The sequence below is a fragment of the Mercenaria mercenaria genome, chromosome 4, assembly GCF_021730395.1.
Source record: "Mercenaria mercenaria strain notata chromosome 4, MADL_Memer_1, whole genome shotgun sequence".
Taxonomy (NCBI): Eukaryota; Metazoa; Mollusca; class Bivalvia; order Venerida; family Veneridae; genus Mercenaria; species Mercenaria mercenaria.
In genome coordinates this window covers 26,410,264-26,432,208 of record NC_069364.1, presented here as the reverse complement: position 1 = coordinate 26,432,208, position 21,945 = coordinate 26,410,264, and the positions used below count along the sequence as shown (strand labels likewise).

Sequence of the window (21,945 nt, the reverse complement as noted above, 5' to 3'; positions counted from 1 at the left end):
TGCACCTTTTTACAATATTTTGTCAATAACTGCCTTAAACCTTAATACAAATGTGATTTATTCATAAAAATTTCTATCTCTTGCACCCATGTTTCAAATTTGGCCATAGATTCAATATTGGTCACAAATAAACAGGTATATGAGAGGTATGCACACAAAAGATTGCACTCACCCAGCATCAGTGACTAAATGATGTCCTCAAGTGGTCTTCTGTGGCTTGTTCCCTCGTCTGATCCTGTCACCTTGTGTGACACAACATCTACTTCCTATACCAATGGATTGATCATCTGGCCCATTTATTTCTAGCTTCAATTTTGTCAAAGTTTGTCTCTTGTAAAGTCCACAGTTTGGATGTTTTGCCACTCTGCTTCAACTGTTCATTGTTTTCTCCATCTTCTCAGCAGTCTGCTGAGTACCCGGCCATTCAACACCAACTGCGACCAGGCCGCTCTGGTTGCTGTATACTTTCGGAAGGTCTGTTTTGTATTACGGCTTAAGAGGGGTTCAACGTGTAACCCTCAAAGCGCTAGCAGTAGGGACTGGGACCTGCGGTAGAGCTAAGCGGTACCGGTATAGTTTCTGGGGGAATTAACTATGGTCCTATTGGGAGTCCCACTGTATTTTCAGTTCATCCAATGAGCAGCTCAGGTCACGGGGTCCACCCTACTTCCAGTGTGTAGAGTGTAGAAGCAGAATGTAAAACCTTCTCAAGTTAAAACTATGAAATGTCTCTCGATTCCAACTCAATTTATTTTGTAACAATATGTAAATGTCCAACAAGAAATAGATCTGATATCACAAATGTTCCACAAAATGTTTGTTTACTGCTTCTATTTAAATTAAATAAATTCTTATTCAATATATTTCCAAGTTTTCCTTTTTGATGAAGATAAAGAGTAAAATTGCAATGTTTTCTTATCAAGCGTTTTCCCAAGACTGAAGTTCTGTTACCAAACAAAATCTAACTTCAACCTAACAACCAATGAAATTTTGAATATAACAACCAATGAAATTTCTGAATGACAAGATAAAAACTGACCAATAAAAATGTCAATACAAAATTAATGACTTAAGAAAACTGGACAGGAAAATTGCCTTATGGCTTCATACCTATCAATTAGATAATCAAAAGATTTAACCAAACAAAGATAGTATCCAAGCTGTAAAATTTACAATCTTTCTGAAAGCTTAATTCCTATGTGTCATAATTATTCCAGAAGAAAAGATGTTTTCCTGTCAAAACTTGATACCTTTCAAAAATTGCCTAAAGTGAAAAAATACTGTAATTCCTAGATTACTTAAAAACTTTTTAAAATAACATTACATCTGAAAATAAGCATATCAATTAAAAACATTATATTAAATCAACATACATACTCACTTACAAACTCTATCATTATTTACAGAAAGATATTTTATTTTATTATTTTTATAATTTTACTATTTTTATTTATTTTATTATATCATAAAAGTTGGGGTCATTTATGCCCTAGGTGGCACATTTACAAATAAACTATGCGCTACGCGCTCGTTTTATTTTCATATAACCATCTAAATTGGTTTAAATATTGTGTCTCAATGCCCTTCAGTCCTTTGTAAACAAGAGATCACAGAGTGATCTTGGCGCCCACCAATGTGCCATTTTTGAGTGTTCCAAATTTCAAGACTTACTGACTAGCTCAAGGTCAAATTTCATTTCCGTACACAACACAAATCTATGCATGTGGTCCAAATTTGAAGCCTGTACCTTCAAAAATGTGAAAGTAGGTCACTAGGTCAATGTCAAGGTCAAAGTTTGTTTCGGTACACAAAACTATGCATGTGGTCCTAAATTTGAAGCCTGTAGCTACAGAAATGTGAAAGTAGGTCACTAGGTCAATCTTAAGGTCAAAGTTCATTTCAGTACACAAAACTATGCAAGCGGTCCAAATTTGAAGGCTGTAGCTTGAGAAATGTAAAAGTAGGTCACTAGGTCAAAATTATGGTCAAATTTTACTTCAGAATACAAAACTATGCATGTGGTCCAAATTTGAAGCCTGTACCTTCAAAAATGTGAAAGTAGGTCACTAGGTCAATGTAAAGGTCAAAGTTTGTTTCGGTACACAAAACTATGCATGTGGTCCAAATTTGAAGGCTGTAGCTTGAGAAATGTAAAAGTAGGTCACTAGGTCAAAATCAAGGTCAAATTTTATTTCAGAATACAAAACTATGCATGTGGTCCAAATTTGAAGCCTGTACCTTCAAAATGTGGAAGTAGGTCACTAGGTCAATCTCAAGATCAAAGGTCATTTCGGTACACAAAACTATGCAAGTGGTCCAAATTTGAAGGCTGTAGCTTGAGAAATGTAAAAGTAGGTCACTAGGTCAAAATCAAGGTCAAATTTTATTTCAGAATACAAAATTATGCATGTGGTCCAAATTTGAAGCCTGTACCTTCAAAAATGTGAAAGTAGGTCACTAGGTCAATGTCAAGGTCAAAGTTTTTTTCGGTACACAAAACTATGCATGTAGTCCAAATTTGAAGGCTGTAGCTTGAGAAATGTGAAAGTAGGTCACAAGGTCAAAATCAATGTCAAATTTCATTTTGAAACACAAAACTATGCATATGGTCCAAATTTGATGCCTGTACCTTCAAAAATGTGAAAGTAGGTCACTAGGTCAAAATAAAGGTCAAAGTTTTTTCCAGTGCACAAAATTATGCATGTGGTCCAAATTTGAAGGCTGTAGCTACAGAAATGTGAAAGTAGGTCACTAGGTCAAAATCAAGGTCAACTCATGTCAAGGTTCATCTTGCCACTCAAAAATATACATGTGGTCCAAGTTTGAATGTTGTAGTTACTGACAAGAACATTTTAAAAGCTTTTCCCTATATAAGTCTATATGAACCATGTGACCCCCGGGGCGGGGCCATATTTAACCCTTGGAGGATAATTTGACAAACTTGGTAGAGAACCACTAGATGATGCTACATTACAAGTATCAAAGCCCTAGGCTTTGTGGTTTGGACAAGAAGATTTTCAAAGTTTTTCCCTATATAAGTCTATGTAAACCATATGACTCCCAGGGCAGGGCCATATTTGACCCTAGGGGTATAATTTGAACAATCTTAGTTGAAGACCACTAGATGATGTCACATACAAAACACAAAGCCCTAGGCCCTGTGGTTTTGGACAAGAGGTTATTCCAAGTTTTTCCCTATATAAGTCTATATAAACCATGTGACCCCCAGGGCGGGGCCATATTTGACCCCAGAGAAATAATTTGAATCATCTTGGTAGAGGAACACTAGATGATGCTTCATACCAAATATCAAAGCCCTAGGCTCTGTGGTTTTGGACAAGAAGGTTTTCAAAGTTTTTCCCTATATAAATCTATATAAATTATAGAAATAAACAAAGGGCCATAACTCACTCATAAATTGTTGAACCAGTCTGATTTTCAGGGGGACACAACTAGGGTACCAATACATCATTCTGACAAAGTTTGGTCAAAATCCCCCCAGTAGTTTCTGAGGAGATGCGATAACGAGAAATTGTTAACGGACGGACGGACGGACGGACGGACGGAATGACGGACGGACGGACCACGGACGCAGAGTGATTTTAATAGCCCACCATCTGATGATGGTGGGCTAATAAAACCAATGAAAATATAAAAATATATATAATATATATTATATTATATAGAATAATATATATCTGGGAAAAGTGGCATATGATGGCAAAGTGTGTTATACTTGACATGTTTGCTAATCTTTATATGTGGATCAACTGTAGAAATATTTTTGTTATTGTCATATCCAAGTGTTATGTTAATGGAATTTCAAGGTCAAAGACATGTCAAGGTCAACACTGAACTTTTGAAAATGACATGTAAGGTATTAAAGATAGCAAAATTATGCGTATATTAATGATATACTCAACAAGTTTTCTAACTCCACATCTGTTTTTTTTTCCTTTTAACACCAAATTTTGACAGATTTGAATGAATGATTTACACAGTGTTTAATGATTATTTTATTATAATAAAAAATAAAAACAATCATAGACTGATTTAAATTCACTTAACCGTAAGGGTAATGATAAAGTAGGCCTTAAATTAAAAGACACATAATTAGTAAATTCCAAATCACGCCAATATACTTTGATGTTATGAATTTAATGAAATTAAAATTATTGTATTCTGAATGTTCAACTATGTTTAGTTGAAATGGAACATCCGCCAATATTTTCAATATGAACATGTTAATTTTATATCAGGTTTGTGACGTGATTAATGACACCACATTAATGACAAAATTGTTTAATCCCGCAGATGATAGTACTTGCCGCATGGAGACCAGCACCAAGCTGCATTCATTCTGTGACTTTTTCTTTTTGGGTTACCTTATTTGAACTGTCAACGAATGTACGCACAATTGATATAACTGTTATGTTTATTTAAATGAACTGGTCAATAAACAATGTGTCCAATTTTAATTAAAAATCTGTAAAAATTTGGCAGAGATAAAAACAAAAGTCAAGTGTGGAGATGTTGAGTACATGATAATAAAATGACACTGCAAATGCCTTTCTTGCACTTAGGCAGCAATTTAATTTGAATTTAAGCTTTGAACTGACTATAAAAAGAACATTTACATATTGTACACCTATCTTTTGAGAAATATATGCAAAAGAGAAAATATGGTCGGTTTTGAAGAAGAAGACTACAATGGAAAATGAATTATATATAAATGTGTAACAAAACTCACATAAACAGTTAAAATCACTTTACTGTCATGTATACAACCAAGTATTTTTAGCTCAATAAGTAGAGCGCAGATTTAAGGATCGCGATGTCGTGAGTTCGATCCCCGGGAGAGGTGTATGTTCTCCATGACGATTTGATAATAGACATAGTCAGGAGTAATTTCATCTTTCGCTTCTGAATCATATGGAGAAATTGGCATTTACTTGCGGGGAAAAGGGCAAGTACTTGTAGAGACTCCAGAAACACTAATTAGGTAAACTGACCGCCGTTACATGACTGAAATACTGTTGAAAGTAACATTTACATATATGAAATGCTTCTCCAGCTCCTAAAGAAATGATTTCAATACTAGTAATGATTCATTATATGATATATATTTATGTTAATTTGTCCACGCTGTTAAACAGGACCATTTTAGAGGAATAACTGTAAGATTGGTCACATTATAGGTGTACACAGTACATGTACGTTAATAAACAAAACAGAACAGATCCGTAGGATTTCAACTAGTTAATCTGTACACTACTTCTTTGATTTGCTGTATTTTATTTTCTTTTGTTTTATTATCGATCAGACATATATCCTCATATTTTATGTATTTGTAATTAAGTAGCACATTTCAAGAACTATCACCGAAGCTCTTAATGCGATATTTGCATTATTTCATTTTGAAAATTCAGCAAGCTATTTCTGTTTTGATCCTTATTATTTGTTGCTTTACTTCTACACTTCCTGTTCAAAACAAAAAGTGAAAACGAATCAGATCGTAACAATTTACGCATTTGACACTTGCTTTCAGACAGGATGTCCTTGATAACATTGTGAAAACAAAGCTAGTATATTGACACTGAAACATTAGTCATTCAGATGTTTTAAATGTAAAAATAAAGATGTTAAAACATCAGAAAGGTTGCTTTAGAATTTTTCATTATAGTACCAATGAGGCACATTCAGTAAAATATTGAAGTTAATTATACCTTACGGTATTTTCATGATTACTGACAGATGATGGTTCAGCTAATCAAAATGGTGAAATATGGTAGCTTGATAGTAACTAAGAGATATAGAATGCGTAAAAATAACTACCTGTGGGATAAAAGGAGCTTGAAGAAGAGATTTGAAATTCAAAACGATGGATTAATAATAAACAAATACTGCCGATTGAATATGTCAGGCTAAGACGTCTATAGCTTGTGAAGTGGGACTATTATAGGGTTTATTCCTTTTTTATGTAAGCGTAAGAAGATTTTTTTATATAAGGGTAGTTCATTCTAGCATTCCGCACTGAATTTAATTGACAATATATTTTTAAACGTTTAAGGCTACAATAGCGTTAAGTGACATTTGTTTCATTTATAACATCAGTAGATTCCTTCTTGATACATCGGTACGTTTGCTCTACCCGGTTCTATCACCAACCAATCACTCGGAAATCTACTCGGGAGAAGTAAAATTTGTTCGAGATATCAGTAGTACAAGCCAAGATGAAGTATACATTATATAGACCTGACGATGAGTTCGAGTCATGAGTAGAGTAAGCGAATAATCCGAATTCGAGCAAACGAAGTTCGACTGTTCTAGTCTTTATAAAATACGCGCCATAGATTTTTCTACCTGTACTGTTCATACAGACAATCATACAGGCAATCAGCTAGCCTTTTTGAAAATTGTTGGCCTGGAAACGGAAGTTTTAGAAACATGAGAAAGATAGCTTTCGTAAATGAACAAAATATCAGAGCGTACGAAACGTTAAGCTCATTCTATAGAATTAAGTTTAATCGTTTTTAATTTTGCCTGTCTCAAATGCAATAACTCTACACGAAATAATTTATTTTACTTCTCAAATTCATAATTATCACCGAAAAATTACAAGTTTATATCAAAAAGTAGCAAAAATGGTGAAAATCTGAAGTTTATAACAAAAATGCACTTACTGACCTTTGACCTTGTGCTGTGACCTTACTATGACCCTTAGAAGGCGACAGCCCCCCTGAAGTGTTTCCAATTTTTATAAAGTTAACAATGAACATGGCTGTCGGGCATTAACAAAAAATGCCATCAAAGGCAATTTCTAGGCCTTTTTTTTGGGTATATAGGCAGACTATACGTCCATTCGCTGGATACTTGCGGGTGCAATAGTTTTTAAAAAATCAGAGGATCCTTTTGTTTGCAGACGGACAGACAGACGGAGGTCAACCTATACATGTAGTCCCCTCCTGTCTCATCTCATTGATATTTTTATGATAGTATTTGTGTGTAAAACCAACACTGAATACTTGCATGTAAACGATGCTAAAGCACTCAATTCATTATATAATTAAGTAGGATAGCAAGTCACAGACACTCCACCCCCACCCCGAATGGATTAGTACAGTTATAGCACGAGGGGTTCGAAATTAAATGACATTATATACATGACGACTGATCAAAAGAGACAATTTTGCATGCATTTTTCATTCCATTTACGCCTTTAAAGGATACAAATCGTCAACTGTACTCGCAAGATGGAATACAGTGTCACTCGCAAATATGCGTTCAGATCAAATATTAAAATTGGCAAGTCGGAATACAGTGAATGTTTTTTCACCAACTAGATAAAAATTGATTTCATTCAAAAACACAACAGATATGAAACATCTTATTTACATATATTATGGAGTATGCATACTTATTTCAGAAAATATCATGGATAATTGGATTACAAATCAATTTGGCGTGTTATTCTTCAGTATCTTGACTTATGGTTGAGTGAATTTTCATGCAATGAGTATGATCAGTCAACATTTTAGCAGCATTTTGTAAACAATACCTGTAAGTTTCATCTATTACATCACCATATACACATATTTATGTTAAACTTATCGTTAAACTTATTACATACAGTGTAATGCAAAATAATGAATTTGAAGATGATTTCTTACCTTTCGCGTGTCTGTTTATTGTTTTGATCACTCGCAAGAGGAAGAGAGGGAGTACAGTCATTTATAGGGTGTGGACACATCTTCAATGTATTGATCTTCCTATATATAGGTTATCAAATTTGCGGAATACATAAATACCAGAATTATTATTTTTTTAAAGCTTATAATAGCACATTTTCAGAATACAGGTATCACTACGTCACACTCAATGCGGTCATCCCTATTATTAGTAACAAACACTCATGGCTCAGAGATTTTTGGACAGTAGAATTCTACAGCACATAGAGTTAATTACTGAAAGGATTGCATTTGTACATTCTTATCTCATAGTAAATGATGTACCTGGCCAATGTTGCAAATTTTGTTTATATTTAAAGCACTTAAATGCTTATTAACTGAGAAGTTTGAACATTTGGTGCATTTTGTTCAAATTTTTTTAATGATTATTCATGAATGAAATGTACATGTAATAATTGATCATGTATACATAATTATGAGGTTTTTTGCCAATATTCTTAGTAAAAAAAAAAAAGAAAATGCACATAAAATGTCTTAACAATTGGTGAAAAGGGCAGTTAAGATAAGTAACACTTAAAAAATAATTGGTTGACTGTACACATAATTTTATAGCCCATTTTAAGCTACTTAATTAATGTACAGGGTGATGGTACTGGGAAAATTTTTAAACTATTATTTTCCACAATGTTATAAGATGATATTTGTTGATAATAATAAATGGATGGTATTCTGTAACAATCACTGATTTTGTTTAGGATGGAAAATGACAAAAGATAAAGAAGGATTTTGATGAATTAAATTTGAAGTTAGAAACTTTTACACAAAAGAATTATAATTTATATATCTTGAATGATTGTTAAAAACACAGAAAAAATATTGTTTCATTCTTGTTACGTAATTTAAATTTGTAACATTTGTTCTGACAAAATCTTCTTGTTTTTTTTTCTTTATTGTTTGATGGGGCATTATTATCATTTTAGTCCTATTTAGGTTATGTGTCATGAGTCTATTAAATGAAGCAATGTTAACTGTCATACAACTTCCCCATAAAATTTGTATCAAGAACAAATCATTTCAGATTTACTCTCTCTAGACAAATTGTCACTGAGATCGAACTCGCAACATCTGGATTGGTCCAACTGAGTGGACTCAAATACTGATCATGTTTTAGTTTAAACAAAACAATAAATTTTCTTACAAAGTAAGTAAGTTGTTCATGATCTCCCCACTTTGGTTCTAAAAAAAGGGAAAACTGTTTTATATTGACAGATCACATTATGTAACTTTCATATACTGGTATATGTATTTTCTTTTTGATTGATATAGATTTCAATCTAAGGCTTCAGTAACGGATGTTTTATTTTCCTACTGATGTCATCACCAATGATAATACAGAACAATATGTGATTTTATTTTATTTAAGTTTTCCTGAATTATTATTTCTTATAACTAATATCATTGCTCTCAGTATAGTCAGTGTATATGAACATCAATAATCTACATGAATAAGATAATCTAATTTGGTGTGAAAACAGTTTACTGCATGTTAATAGCAGAGCTACAGGCGCTGCATTACGGTTAGACGTGTGAAAAAGAAAATGAATAACTGTGTTCTATAGATTTACTATCCTATCCTATCGAGTTGAAAATTCGTGGTTACTTTTTGAAATCGGTGTTGTTCGGGTTTCTTCCAGTACACAATGCTCATAGTAATTAATCATAATAATAAAACGTCAGTAGACGCTTGCTGTTTACGGTTGACAAAAGCGTCTCGCTTACTGCTTTGAACGTTGAATAAAAATGTAAATGAGCGTCTGATAATAAGAAACTAGTGCTAAATACATTTTCTACGAAGAAAAAAAAATACAATATTTTCAATGCAAATTGATTTTCGTCACGCTGCCATAACTGAAATTTATTATATATACTTATATTTGTGTTGATGACGTCATACTTCCACAGTGGTGTAGTGGTTTGCGAGTTCGCGTTGAAGTCCAAAGGTCAGGAGTTCGATCCTCATCAGAACCAATTTTTTCTTTTTTAATTTCTGTTTTTATTTCAGTTTTTTTTTGTATTTATTATGAGTTTTGAAAATATTGTAAAAACTAAAGTCATTTATGTGAAATTTAACAAGCGTTTTGTTTTGATGTCAGGTTTCAATGTACTGCCTGTACAACAGAGGCTAGTCAGCAGATAAAACTTTAAAAAAAAAAAGTTTAGGGATCAAAATATACAGACAATGAACTGTGAAAAGCACATAATGCTCTTCTCCTCATTCACATAATATCTTAAAAATCACTGACCTTAGTTTATCTCTAGGAAAAAAACTATTGGCTACGAATTATCAATAAACATAAAATAGGTTCCTACTACCATCCATATTCTATAGTGCTAAAAGATTGACCATAAAAAAGACAAAGACTTTTAACTTAGCAGTTCAGTATATTAAATGGGAGTTTTCGAGAATTTCGGCAAACAGTATTTTTCTACGAGTAAAATTCTGATCATTAACAGGGCTCGACACTAACACTGGTCCACTGGTCCGAGGCCAGTGAAAAGCAACAAGGACCAGTGAAATATTTGGAGGACCAGTAAATGTTTCATTTAAAAATTTAGTGGAAACTGCTCTTCGGACCAGTGGCCCAAAATAGTTAGTGTCTAGCCCTGATTAACCTTTAAAAATTGCTTGTCTTTTGAATTTAAAACAAGCTTGGTACATGTATATGATTGTTTATCATTCTCCCATACCAGTCGTCTATCATAGCACTTAAAAGTGCTAAAGTTAAACCTTTGTTTAAGAAAAATAATAGATCTGATGTTTCAAATTACAGACCAGTTAGCATCCTGTGTATTATATCAAAAATTCTAGAAAAAGCTGTTTATAGTCAGCTAGAGTCTTTTCTTGTTAAACAAGGTCTTTTATATGAATTTCAAAGTGGCTTTAGATGTAATTACTCCACTGGATCATGCCTTATTCACTTGTCCGACCATATCAAAAATCAAAACTCCAAAGGTCTGTATACAGGAATGATCATGTTGGATCTCCAGAAAGCTTCTGACACAGTGGACCATATAATTCTTTGTGACAAATTAAAAGAAATGGGTGTGGAGTCAGTTGAGTGGTTTCATTCTTATTTGTCCGGTCGTAAACAAACAGTCAATGTGAATAATTCTATGTCAGATTTTATGAATATTTCATGCGGTGTTCCACAAGGAAGCATATTGGGTCCGTTACTTTTTCTATGCTATGTCAATGATATGAGTATTAGTATTAGTAATAAGTGCACATTAATTTTATATGCAGATGGTAGTGCTATCCTATTTTCTCATAAAGATCCAGAGGTTATTGAAAATGTTCTAGGAAGAGAGCTTGAAAACTGTAGTAAATGGTTAGACAACAAATTATCTCTGCATCTTGGCAAAACTGAATGTATCTTGTTTGGTTCTAAAAGAAAACTAGCAAAGGTTGACAAATTCAATGTATTTTGTAATGTTCATACCATAGAATCACAAAAATCTGTTAAATATCTTGGAAGTGTATTAGACAATGATCTTTCCGCTACATCTACAGTTAACAACATTGTTAAAAATGTTAATTCTAAACTGAAATTTTTGTATAGGCAAAGTAACTGTTTAAACATGAATATGAGAAAGAATTTATGTAATTCTTTAATAAAATGTCATTTTGACTATGCCTCTTCATCTTGGTATAGTGGTATTTCAAAACAGTTGAAAAATAGATTGACTCAAAACAAAGTTATCAGGTTTATCTGTGGTTATGATTATAAGAGATCTTTGAAAGTGTCAGATTTTTGTAATATTGGATGGCTTAATATTGAAAACAGAGTCAAACAACTAAGGCTCAATCATGTTCATAAATTTTTTAATAATAGTTGTCCAGCATATTTGCACAATAACTTCCCTCTTGTCTCTAAGAAACATTCTTATAATTGTAGACATAGTGTTAACAGCTTTCATGTACCTCAGGTTGACAGTTCTACATCGACTACTTTTTATTTTCAAGCTATAAATGACTGGAATAGCCTTCCAAATAACATAAAAAATTTAAAAAATAAGTATACCTTCGAAAAAGCAGTCAAAATGGAACTCATTGAATGTATGAAATGTACTGAAAAATCAGATTTTATTTTTTATTAGTTGTATGATATTATTTTATCAATATGTGTGCAATATTTCCTGATTTATTCTGTGATATGTATGTCATAATTGAATATAACTGTGATACTTGTAATAATTAGGGATTTTCTTTGATAGACAAATACATGTAACTCTTGATTTAGATTTTCTTTTATGCTAGTAAGAGTTGTCTTTCTTAGAACAATGTTGTATTTAAAACAGCCAATATTTTGTACCTTGATAATTTTTCACAAGGACCCCATTGGAAATAAGTAGAAATACTTTATGGGTTATCCTGTGATATATATGTCACAAAATTTATTTTATTTATTATATAAAAGAGCTAGTCCATTTTTCCTTAATATCATTCTGGGATATAAGACATAGCTATTTCTGTGATATAACTGAATGTATGTTTTGTAATTATGTTGGTTTTTATAATGTGATATTTGTAATATTTGTATTCATGACATATATATTCACGAATAAATCTATCCTGGGTTCTAGCCAGGATTTTCTGTAGGCATGTTGCTGAAGGGTATTTTTGAAAAGAGCATGGACAACAATGGGGTAGGTGCGGGAGGGGTACCCGCTCCTGCTGGGGGGGTATGGGGGGACACCCCCAGAAAATTTTGTATTACTACAACTCATCTTGGTGCATTCTGGTGCATTTCAGAGTGAAAAACACAGTGTTATTTTCAATGTTTAATAAGCATCATTTACATGCTCAACAAGAACAAATAGAGATAATGTGTCATAAAAAATTCCACTAGAGTTTATTTGCTGAATGACAATGTAAACTTATCCAGTTATATAAGTTTCTGAAAATGTTCACTATTTATTTTACATAAAACAACACAATTTTAGCACTGCACATTAAAGTTTCAGTCTTCTATTCCTGTGGAATTTATTTGCTGAATGACAACATAAACTTATCAATTTTGTGTACTTGGCATTATCCCCTTTCTCCAAACTATTTAGAACATCCACTCCTAATGTCTTAGCTACATCAACTAAAGGTTTGTGTTTGGTGGTGTGGGGAATTTCCTCCTTACACGGAAAGTAAAGCAGTGTCATAGATGCTGTCATTGCCTCACGGTTCACATGTTCTTCCCTCACAAAACAAGCCTCGATCACACCATCTGTTTTTGCTTCCGCAACGTCAAATACCAATGCTTTCTTGTGTGAGTCTGAGTCCTTATGAAATACTAAAGATGATCGCCTTATTGAGGTACATGGAATGTCAACCCACTCAGCTCTACCAGGAACACACTTCTTTGGCCTTCTCTGGTGCTTTACACATACTGAACACAACATACGTTGGCCTGAAGCAAAGAATTTAAAACAATTTTATTTACATAGCCAAAGGGATCCGTCACTGCTATGATAAGAGATCTAAATGTTTTTAAAAAAAGGACACAAACACATAAAACATACTGTAGCCCTGTGTGTAAAAGCCATGACAACTTAATTTCTAGTTAGTCATCAACTCTTCCTCCCTATTTTTCTAAGTATGCATGTCCCATATTTTTTCCCCAAAGGAATCAGATTTGAAATATAAAATGTGGTCTTCTTATAATTTGTTTAACAACTGATAGTTTGCACTTTTTTTTTAAATACGTTAACTGATCGCTTGATACATATGATATGATACATTCAATAGACCGTTCAGTATTTTTGGGATCACTTAAAAATGATTTAAATTACCATTCTCTGAGACTGTCATCCAGGGAAACACTTGTTTCCATTTTGGATCAATGCCTGATTTCCTTTGGCCAACCGGCGTGGCTGGGTTGGATTCTGAATTTGTGACCGTTTTCCCAGGTGTACCTGGTCCAGGAAGAATGTCATTCACAAATTCGTCTCGCTTTTCACATCGCCATAATCGCACTGTCTCCTCTATTACTGAGTCGCTAACATTGTTCTCCTTCCGGAGCTTCTTGAAATAGTTCATATTTAACAATGTCCCACTCTCTGATTTACGTTTATTTCCAGACATCATCAATAATTAAGTAATAGATCAACAATATTTCAAACTTTTCTCTACAAGTTCTATTATGAAAGTGACGACAGAAACATTAATTCTTTCGATATTCCACCCGAGAAAACACAATTCATACATGTCAAAAAACATCAATACGTATTACGCCGAGAATTGTTCAAAATCATTTTAACGTGTTGCACAATTTTTGACTTAGTACCTTCCATTGTCTTTCCTTGATTGCGAAAAACATTCGGATAATAATTATTGTTGAAAGTTCTGATTACATAAAAAATCTTAAAACACTTTCATGTACACATCACAAGATACCGTCTGTCAAAGGATTTAAAGGCGCAGCTACAATGAAATTTACGTCACACGTTTCTACATAGGAAGCTGTCATTGGTTTATCGTATATCTTAACTTAAATAAATCGCTTTACCTGAACTATCGGGTGAGCACTTGGTAAACTTTCGAATACACTATCGGATTAATCGAGGTGTTTATTGGAATGCGTTTAAGACATGTGGCTTTGGCAATTAAGGGATGACGGGAGAAATAAGGGATGTCGAATATACAACTCAAAGCCTGAAGGCATGTCACACGCGACAGGCGATAATAGCCTGGCTAGAACACTGCTATCTATCTATAGCAGTATTTTTGCCTAAAAATTGGACCCATTTTTTTTCTTCCAAAAAAGAACCGTAATTTGACAATACTGACATTAAAAAGAATTACAAAAGTCATTGTCCAGGATTACGTAAATTCTGATCTCTATAAACTTTGGATTTGGAATATGAACTATTTACATCCTCATTTCCAAACATTTACATGAAAAGAGACAGAATTTTTAAGGCTATTGGCCTATAATGAGATTCTGTTTGGTTTAAAACTTTCACAGTCCACGCTTTTCAATTTGATGCAGTTATCATTTGTGAACGCTTTCCACTATGATTATAATTTATGTAAAATTGTTAATCTTAAGGAGCACTGGTGATTTTTCAAGGGAGCTCTGCGTTTTAGGTAGCACCTACTTTCATATTAGTAACACCAGAATGACCAGGTAAAGTAAGTATTTTCTCTACTGGTTTCCAACCAGTTTCCGATAAAAAATGAGGGTAAATACAAATTGTTTAGAAAAATAATCTACAAATCGTTACACCCTAGTCTTTACTCTTTGCAAGGATGTAAACAATACCAGCCTTATCTGCGCATGCGTCCAAAAACAGGGGTTCCGAAAGGGCACTTTAATTAACGTTAATTGGTTTATCAACAGTACCAGTTTCCGATAAATGGTTTTGTAAGCAGCTTTAAAATTATTATGACTGAAAATCTTTTATAATTTTGATTTTAATTTATGTAATTAACCTTTACTACTTTTTCCCATAAATCGTACAGGGTGTGGCTATCTTCCGTTCCGTTACGTACGGTACCGTACAGCTCCTGTATACTCGTATTATGCAACACTTCAGGCAAGCACCTTTCACATTGTGTATTTGTCGAGTTTGTAGACAGTAGTTTATCTGGTTACTGTATACATTGTACTCTTGGTATATAGGAGTTTTATATCGACTTTAAGTCCTTAAGCTGTGTTAATATATATTTAAAAAAGTAAAAAAAAAAAAGATAAAAGTTTTTAGCGTTCACTGGGATTCGAACCCAAGACCTTGACTGCTTAATAAAGAAAGTTGAATTTCTCTGTAAACACTTGCCATTGATAAACGAAATTTCGCTCAATGCTTGCTTGTGAAACAGCGTTCCAAAACATATAGTACTCCCTTTATGAAGGGTTACACGAAAGGAGAAATTACGAGAATTCGGATACTGGTACTGTTCGGCTACTGTTCCGATACCAGTAATTCAGTCCACAGAATTTTAGGACATGACTGAAATCCATTTAAAGTTCTTAAACAGAAAAAATAATGCGTATAACATCATACAACCATCACACAATTCATAATTTGAGTCTATACATAAATAACACACATCTCTCTCAAATTAATGTTTGTCCGAATCCTTTAACCATAAACCTGGGTTTTATCAGGTCATCCTAAAAATAGACACTGGGGCTGATTTGAAAATGTGCTATACATGTACAAATCAAATGGCAAAATGTTCAGAATTTTCGAGGAATTACCTTAAAACTTGGTCAAAATCGCTTTGAAGAATTATTCGTTCCATGGGCGCCGCCATTTTAATAACTAAATCACTGCTAAAAATTTGTGCCATAATCGCCACCGTCATTTCGTCATCAAATAAGGCACAAAATGTGCACCCATGCAGGCTGCACAACAGAGTCCATTTGTAACATACTATATACATTTTGTTACGGGGGTTACTTACTCTGTTGCTTTGGTTACGTTTTTAAATGTGCAGAAATATACATAGCCATTGAATATAATTAGTTTCGCTGGTTGAAAACATGTCTCTTTTTCTGGTATACAAAGTTTGGCATTGAAGACCCTAATACATACATGGATAAAGAACTTTCTAACCACTAGACATATGCAGGTAGTTGTCGACGATGAAAGTTACAGTAGACTCTGGTGTGTCCTAGGGTACAGTAATGGGCCCTCTCTTATTTTTGTGTCACATAAATGACTTGGCGCAATCAGTGCAATCCTAAGTTAGACTCTTTGCAGATGACTGTTTGCTATACAGGAAAATCCGTTCTCAAAAGGACTATGAAATGTTACAAAATGACTAGCTAGTTGAACTTGAACGCTAGGCTGATAAATGGGGCATGCGTTTTAATGCCAAAAGGTGTATAAATTTATTAAGTATTAAAAATAAATCACCTCATTTCGGCACATTATGCGATGTAATCTTGAAACACGTCTCTGAAAATCCTTATCTCGGTCTCATCCTCAGCGAGGACCTTACATGGTCAACACATATTACTAAAGTTGCTAAGAAAGCCAATTCCACTATGGCGGTTCTACGTAGAAACCTTAGAAATTGTACTAAAGACTGTAAGAAAACAGCATACATCTCGATCACTGGTTAGGTCATTAATGGAATACGGAGCCATTATATGGGACCTATACTTATAAAAAGACATCAACAAACTTGAAAGGGTGCAACGAAAAGCAGCACGTTTTATAACAAACGACTACAAAACCAATAATGACGGGTGCATGACAAAGATGCTACAAGAATTGGATCTTCCTCCTCTACAAGATCATCGCAGATCCGGCCGACTCGTCTTCCAGTATAAAGTAGTCGGGGGTTGGTGCCAGCTATACTATCCAACGAGTTCATCAAACCAGCTAGGAGCAAGAGGCAAACTAAAACTAGCAGTGACCCTAATGTTAACACAGAAAATATAGTGGACAGATATATAGTAAATAACCACCGCGGTCTAATAATAAAAAGTACTAAATCTGAATAATACAAAAACTATTTTTTCATCAACAAGGCTGTGGACTGGAACCATCTGCCAAGTGATATAGTGAGCGCACAGACAGTCTAGGTCTTTAAGTCTGCTCTCCCACAGTACTACTAGCACACTTCCCCCGGTGTTCTACGCTGTAAAAGGCCCTTCACCGTATACAAGCAGAAGCAGAAGCAGGTTACTGGGTTACCCTTCATTACCGTTGGTTACTCGGACTTAATTTTGGTTACTAGAGCATATATATGTACCTATAAACATTAGATAATTTGAGAGAGAGAAAAAACATGTCTCTTTTTCTAGTTACTGGGCTACCCTTCTTTCCTTTGGCTGCCCCTGGTTACTTTTGGTTACTAGAGCATGTACACGTATGTGTGTATATGAAACATGTTTTGAAAAGAATTCGGGGATAAACATGTCTTTTTTCTGGTTACTGGGTTACCTTCCTTTCTTTGGTTACTCGTGGTTACTTTAGGTTACTTGAGCAAATATCTATGAAAAATGTATTGAAAATAATTTCAGGAAAACATGTCTCTTTATCTGGTTACTTGGTAAAACCTTTAAAAAATCTTGTCTTAAACCATAAGGTCTGGAGCTTAGATATTTAGCATGTGGCATGCTCTACTGGTTTTCTACCAAGACTGACCCTGCATGGTGTCAATATATGCCACATCCGGGGGGAGGTCCCTTGTTTTACATTGACTTATATAGGAAAAATCTTTAAAAAATCTTCTTGTACAGAATCATAAGGCACACACCTTAGCTATTTGGCGTTTAGTATGACTTTAGTATTAGCTAGTGGACAAATATCAGATTTGTTCAAATCATGACCCTAGGCTCAAAATTGACTGCTCCGGAATCAACAGTTTTTACAGTGGTTTATATAGGAAAAAACCTTTAAAAATTCTTTCCTGAAACCATAAAACCCAGAGCTTAGATATTTGGTATGTGGCATGATCTAGAGGTTCTCTACCAGGATTGTTCAAAGCAAGATCCTGGGGTCAGTATAAGCCACGTCTGGGTTGTCCCTTAATTGTTTTACATAGAATTATTTGTTTTTGAAGCAATGGCGAAAAATTTGGATCACAAATATAGTGTTTGATACAGATTTCAATTTTCATCTTGAATAGTCTGAACCGTGAGCTATTGACCTACATTTTCATTTTTGAAGTTACAGCATAGAAATTTGAACCACACGTATAATGTTTGATATATATTTCAATACTCTTGAATATTCTTAATCATGACCTTTCTTACGTACTTTCTTGTTTTTGAAGGTACAACACAGAAATTTGGACCACGTGAATAGCTCTTGATACAGATTTCAATACTCATCTTTAATATTCTTAATCCTGACTTACTGACCTAATTTCTTGTTTTTGAAGCTATAGCACAGATATTTTGACCACCTGTATAATTTTTTAACATATTTTAGTTGTTATATAGAATAATCACGATCTGGAACTATATCAAATCCAGAAAGAATGGCAACTTTGGTACGTCTCCTTTGAAGAAAGATGGCATCACATACAGCACAGCCAAGAAGAAAGCTGATATACTAAAACAGCATTTTTCATCTGTGTTCTCTAAGGAAGATGACACATCTCATCCCAACCTGCCATCTAGTAAAATCCCCTCAGCTGGCACCATCAACATCACAGAGAAAGATGTTTTCAAACTTCTATAGGGGCTCAAACCACACAAAGCTGCGGGGTAAGACAAGATATTTTCTAAACTTCTTAAGCTTGCCGCTGATGAGCTGACACCAGGGCTTACAAAGTCCTTCCAACTGTCTGTCGACCAGGGTCAAATACCATCTGGCTGGAAAACTGCACTAGTTTCCCCTATGTCCAAGAAGGGCAACCGCTCCTCTCCTTCCAACTACTGTCCAATCTCCTTGACCTCTGTAACCTGCAAACTCCCAGAACACATCATCTTCAGCCACATCATGTCTCATTTTGATCCAACAATATACTCCCTGATTTCCAGCATGGCTTCCGAAAGAAACGTTCCTGTGCTACCCAGTTTATTCTCACTATAAATGACCTAGCTAAAGGCATCGACAAAAACCAGCAAATAGATGATATTCTTCTAGATTTTAGTAAGGTATTTGATAAGGTTACTCCAGAAGCTAGATCACTACGGAGTGCTAGTTCAGAAGTCTCTTCTGTCTCATCTGGTGTCCCACAGGGCAGTGTTCTTTGCCCCCTTCTCTTCATTACGTACATCAACGACTTGCCTTCAAGAGTCAGATCAATAGTCCGCCTTTTTGCAGATGGCTGTTTAATGTACAAACAAATCAGGCAGACAACTCCAACGCGATCTTGATTGTTTGCAAGACTGGGAACGTGATTGGCCAATGTCATTTAATCCTAACAAGTGTAAGGTTATTCACATAACCAACAAACGAAATCCATTTGACTTCACATACAACATCCATGGAACCCGGCTGAAACCTACAGAAAGGCGATTAATATCTCTGAGTCACTATCCCACCCTTTCTCTCTTGAAAAACGCATATAAATTAACATCACCAAAAAGGCCAACTCCACCATGGCATTCATCCGCATGAACATCCGCTCAAGTCCACCAAGTGCCAAAGCAACAGCTTTCTTTGGATTTTCTCAGTACAAAACGGCCATTATTATTTTAACAAAATGCAGGTTATTCATTTTTACCGTTCTTGACCTAAATTGTCCCCTAATGATAAAAAATGTGAAAAGTTTCAAAGCTGTAGCTGTTATAGTTTTTGAAAAAAGGTGGACCTTAAAGCAAAACAAAACAAAACAAAACAAAACAAAAATAATAACCAACGCCGACACCGACGATCAAGTGACGACGATACCGCGTAGATGTTTTTTCAAAATCAGATGAGCTAAAAAAGAGAAAAATATAAAAACACAATAGAGGAAGTTCTGACCAAATTCTAAACCAAACAGGGGACGTTTTGACCAAATGGGGCATGGTTTGACTAGGGGACGTTTTGACTTGGTACTCCTGTATAATGTTCGATACAGATTTCAATACACATCTTGAATAGTCTTAATCGTAACCTACTGGCCTACTTTCTTGTTTTTGAAATTTGGACCACTTGTATAATGTTTGATATAGGTTGCAACACTCATCTTGAATAGTCTTAATCAAGACCTACTTTCTTGTTTTTGAAGCTACAGCGTAGAAATTTGGACCTCCTGTATACTTTCTGATACGGATTTCAGTACTCCTCTTGAATATTCTAAATCTCACCTACTGATGTACTTTCTTGTTTTTGAAGGTACAGCATAGAAATTTGGACCACGTGTGTAACTTTTGATACAGATTTCAATACTCATCTTTAATATTTTTAATCCTGACGTACTGACCTACTTTCTTGTTTTTGAAGGTACAGCAAAGAAATCTGGACCACCTGTATAATTTTTTCAGCAAATTTCAGTTGTTATATTAAAAAATCTTTGCCATGACCCACTCACCTAGTTTTTGTTTTTGTTTTTGAAGCTTTAGCAGAGAAATTTGTTCAGTGTGCACATTTTGGGCCATGTATGCCTAAGTTTGACTTTAACGTTACAGAAGAAACAGTAATTACTGCTATACTGCAAGCTTCAAACCGTATGTGACTGTTGCATTTCAGCTAGCTAATGTTTAATATGTTTCAACTTCGTTATTTCCAGTGACATTGACATTTCATAATTTCAACTGTTGTAACTGCTGGCAGTAGTAGCATTTAACTGCTGTACCTGCTGGCAGTAGTAGCAGTTAACTGCTGTAACTGTTGTTGGCAGTTGAATCAGAGAAGTTATCTGCTCTAACTGCCAGCAGTTGTAGAAGTTAACTGCTGTAACTGCTAACTGCCAACTTCCTGCTGTTTAAAAATAAACGCCTAAGTAAGGGCTTGAAACGCATATACAGCTTATTCGTGACACAGTCCAACTAATTTGACGCGATCCTAGGAAATATTGAGATAATTTTTTATATGGGCAATATCCCCACTAGTTTAGATTGCCAGTCACAAATATAAAACAATCTGAACGTCGAGTTTTTTTACTAATTCAAGACAATGCGTTCTCTCACAAGGTCAAATCGCATTGCCATGCATTCTTAGAACTTGAAAAGGTTATTCAGGTTGAACATCGACCTAAGTCCGTGTCATTTTTCTTATTTTTCTTTTTAGGAAAATGCTCAAAATGCTCGCTTGTAAACGCTATTTCACTAAGTGCCCAGAAATTGGTTTTTAGTGTGTCAACAATATACGAAAGGGAGACTACTTGACATAATTTGGGTCATGGATAGCAAGACTTAAAATGTGTGTAGCACGTGAGAACTGCCTTGATCTGATTGATAATGTAGATAAACGAATACCAATGAAACAAGAAGTATCATAAAGAAGATACACGGCCACACTTTAAGCTACGAAACGTGCATGCATGCACTCTGCACTTTTACATACGGTCGTATATTTATAAAGCAAAACAAAACGTAGTTTTTAACCTAAAATTTTCATGTTTTCTATGTAGAACATATTTTTACAGGACACATACTTACATCATAATTAAATTAATCATAATCTAGGACACTTTGACAAAAAATAAGTCCAAAAGGAGGGGCCGAAAATTGGAGGATGAAATGACCAAATTAAAAATCGTCAAGGGATACGAAATGACCAAAATGTGGATGAGTTGACTTGTGGACGAGTAGACTTAGGCACTCCGTATTGGAAGGTTTGTAGCAACCTCCGAATTTTGGCCCCCGTC

The 21,945-nt window shown here is 34.5% G+C and overlaps 2 protein-coding genes across 2 annotated transcripts in view; both read right to left on the bottom strand.

Moving 5' to 3' along the window:
• Window positions 1-16,015, bottom strand: part of LOC123551201 (proteasomal ATPase-associated factor 1-like) — a 57,118-nt gene extending 41,103 nt beyond the window's left edge. The window contains exon 1 of the mRNA XM_045339945.2: window positions 15,944-16,015. Coding sequence (XP_045195880.1) covers window positions 15,944-15,999 — 56 coding nt within the window. The 5' untranslated portion in view covers window positions 16,000-16,015. The remainder of the gene's footprint in view (window positions 1-15,943) is intronic.
• The window catches only part of LOC128556278 (uncharacterized), a 192,714-nt gene continuing 183,109 nt past the window's right edge, over window positions 12,341-21,945 (bottom strand). The window contains exon 2 of the mRNA XM_053540811.1: window positions 12,341-13,150. Coding sequence (XP_053396786.1) covers window positions 12,702-13,142 — 441 coding nt within the window. The 5' untranslated portion in view covers window positions 13,143-13,150 and the 3' untranslated portion in view covers window positions 12,341-12,701. The remainder of the gene's footprint in view (window positions 13,151-21,945) is intronic.